This window comes from Amphimedon queenslandica, unplaced genomic scaffold, assembly GCF_000090795.2.
Source record: "Amphimedon queenslandica unplaced genomic scaffold, v1.1 AMPQUscaffold_9563, whole genome shotgun sequence".
Lineage (NCBI taxonomy): Eukaryota > Metazoa > Porifera > Demospongiae > Haplosclerida > Niphatidae > Amphimedon > Amphimedon queenslandica.
This window is the reverse complement of record NW_003550165.1, coordinates 2133-3887: the sequence shown is the minus strand read 5'-3', so window position 1 is coordinate 3887 and position 1755 is coordinate 2133. Positions and strand designations below refer to the sequence as shown.

At 40.5% G+C, this 1755-nt stretch overlaps 1 protein-coding gene across 1 annotated transcript; it reads left to right on the top strand.

Annotated features, from left to right (window-relative positions):
* The first annotated feature begins 54 nt into the window (after window positions 1-54).
* Window positions 55-1698, top strand: LOC100638407 (trichohyalin-like). Its single transcript, XM_003391365.2, has one exon. The coding sequence runs from the start codon at window positions 55-57 to the stop codon at window positions 1591-1593; it is 1539 nt and encodes a 512-aa protein (XP_003391413.1). The 3' UTR covers window positions 1594-1698.
* Window positions 1699-1755: the final 57 nt, after the last annotated feature.

Genomic DNA, 1755 nt, shown 5'->3' with positions numbered 1-1755 from the left:
GTCATTGACAATAAAGGAGAGTGGACAGTAGGTGATACATTAGATACCAATGGTATGAATAATGAAGAATACAAGAAGAAGTATCAGCAGCAACTACAGACAGGAAGAAGAATAGAGGAGCACGAGGAGCCAAAAAAAGGAGCCTTGGATACAGCAGATATTGAGCAAACTGTACAAACTCTTATTCAGAATCTTGAAGAGAAGGCGAGAGAAGTTCAAGAAAAAGAGAATGAAAAGGAGAGAGAAGCACAAGTTTATTATCAGCAAATGGAGCAGAAGGAAAGAGAAGAAGCAGAAAAAGATCAAGAAATAAAAAGATATAGTCAACAGCTACAAGAGAAGGATAGGGAGGAGGCAGAGAGAGAGGAAAGATATCATAACCAGTTACAAGAGAAGGATAGGGAGCTACAGGAAAAGCATAGGGAGCTACAGGAGAAGGATAGGGAGCTACAGGAGAAGGATGTGGAGCATCAGGTGGTACTGCTGGAGCTACAGGAGGCACTACAACAAAAGGATATCGTGATACTTGAGAAAGATAAGGAGCTACAGGTCAAGGATAGGGAGGTAAGGAAGAGGCATAAAAAGCTAAAGGAAAAGAATAGGGAGCTGGAGGCACTACAGGAGGATATGCTTCAGCTAGGGGTGCTACAGGAGAAGGATAGGGAGCTACAGGAGAAAGACAGAGAGCTACAGGAGAAAGATAGAGAGCTACAGGAGAAAGATAGGGAGCATCAGGTGGCACTGCAGGAGAAGGATAGGGAGCTATGTCAGTCTCAAGAGGCAGTTCGTAGGTACCAGCAACAAGCACTTACTGATGATCACTGGGTTATTGATAAAGATGAAGTGATTTTGACAGAAGAGGAGTTAGGACGAGGATCTTATGGCGCCGTTACAGTTGGTATTTTTAGAGGTTTAAGAGTAGCTGTCAAGTCACTTCATAATATCATCATCTCAAAATATAATCTAGGTATCTTCTCCAGGGAAATGAGTATAGCATCACGAGTACGTCATCCTAACCTGGTCCAGTTTATTGGTGCAACTAAAGTGGGTAATCTTCTCATCTTGACGGAGCTGATGAGCACTAGTCTTAATCAGGAGATTCGAAAGAATGAGTTAGCAAAGCAGCAGATTATCAGTATTGCTCAAGATGTAGCTTTAGGCCTCAACTACCTTCACCTGTTTAAGCCTCATCCTATTATTCACAGAGATGTGAGCAGTCCTAACATATTATTAAAGCCTTCCACTGGAGCTGCTGGTTATGAAGCTAAAGTAGCAGATTATGGTACAGCTAAAGTAGTGCAAGCTGAAAGTACTGGTACTGTTATGCCTGGTAATCCAGCATATTCTGCACCAGAAGCTCGTGATCCTGAGCAACACAGTCCAGCAATGGATGTCTACAGTTACTCTGTTCTCCTTATGGAAATGAATTTACATTCTAAACCGGAAATGACAATTGAAGAAAGGGCACGACAGTCTGATTCTGTATCTTGGTCTGATATGAAGTCTCTCATACAAAGAGGACTTAAAGCTGATCCTAGAGCTCGTCCTACTATGGCTCAAGTAGTAGAGTCATTGGAAAGGATAAAGATTTGAATTAATATATTTTGTTTTGCTAGTTTAAATTAAAAACATTAATTTTTTGTAGTTTTTTGCTGCCCTGCATATTATCTATCTTCTTTTTTATTAATCTTCAGTTCTCTTCTAATTTCTTCTCTTTTTCTTCAATTGATAACCTCTTCTCCAAAAATGGCAGAT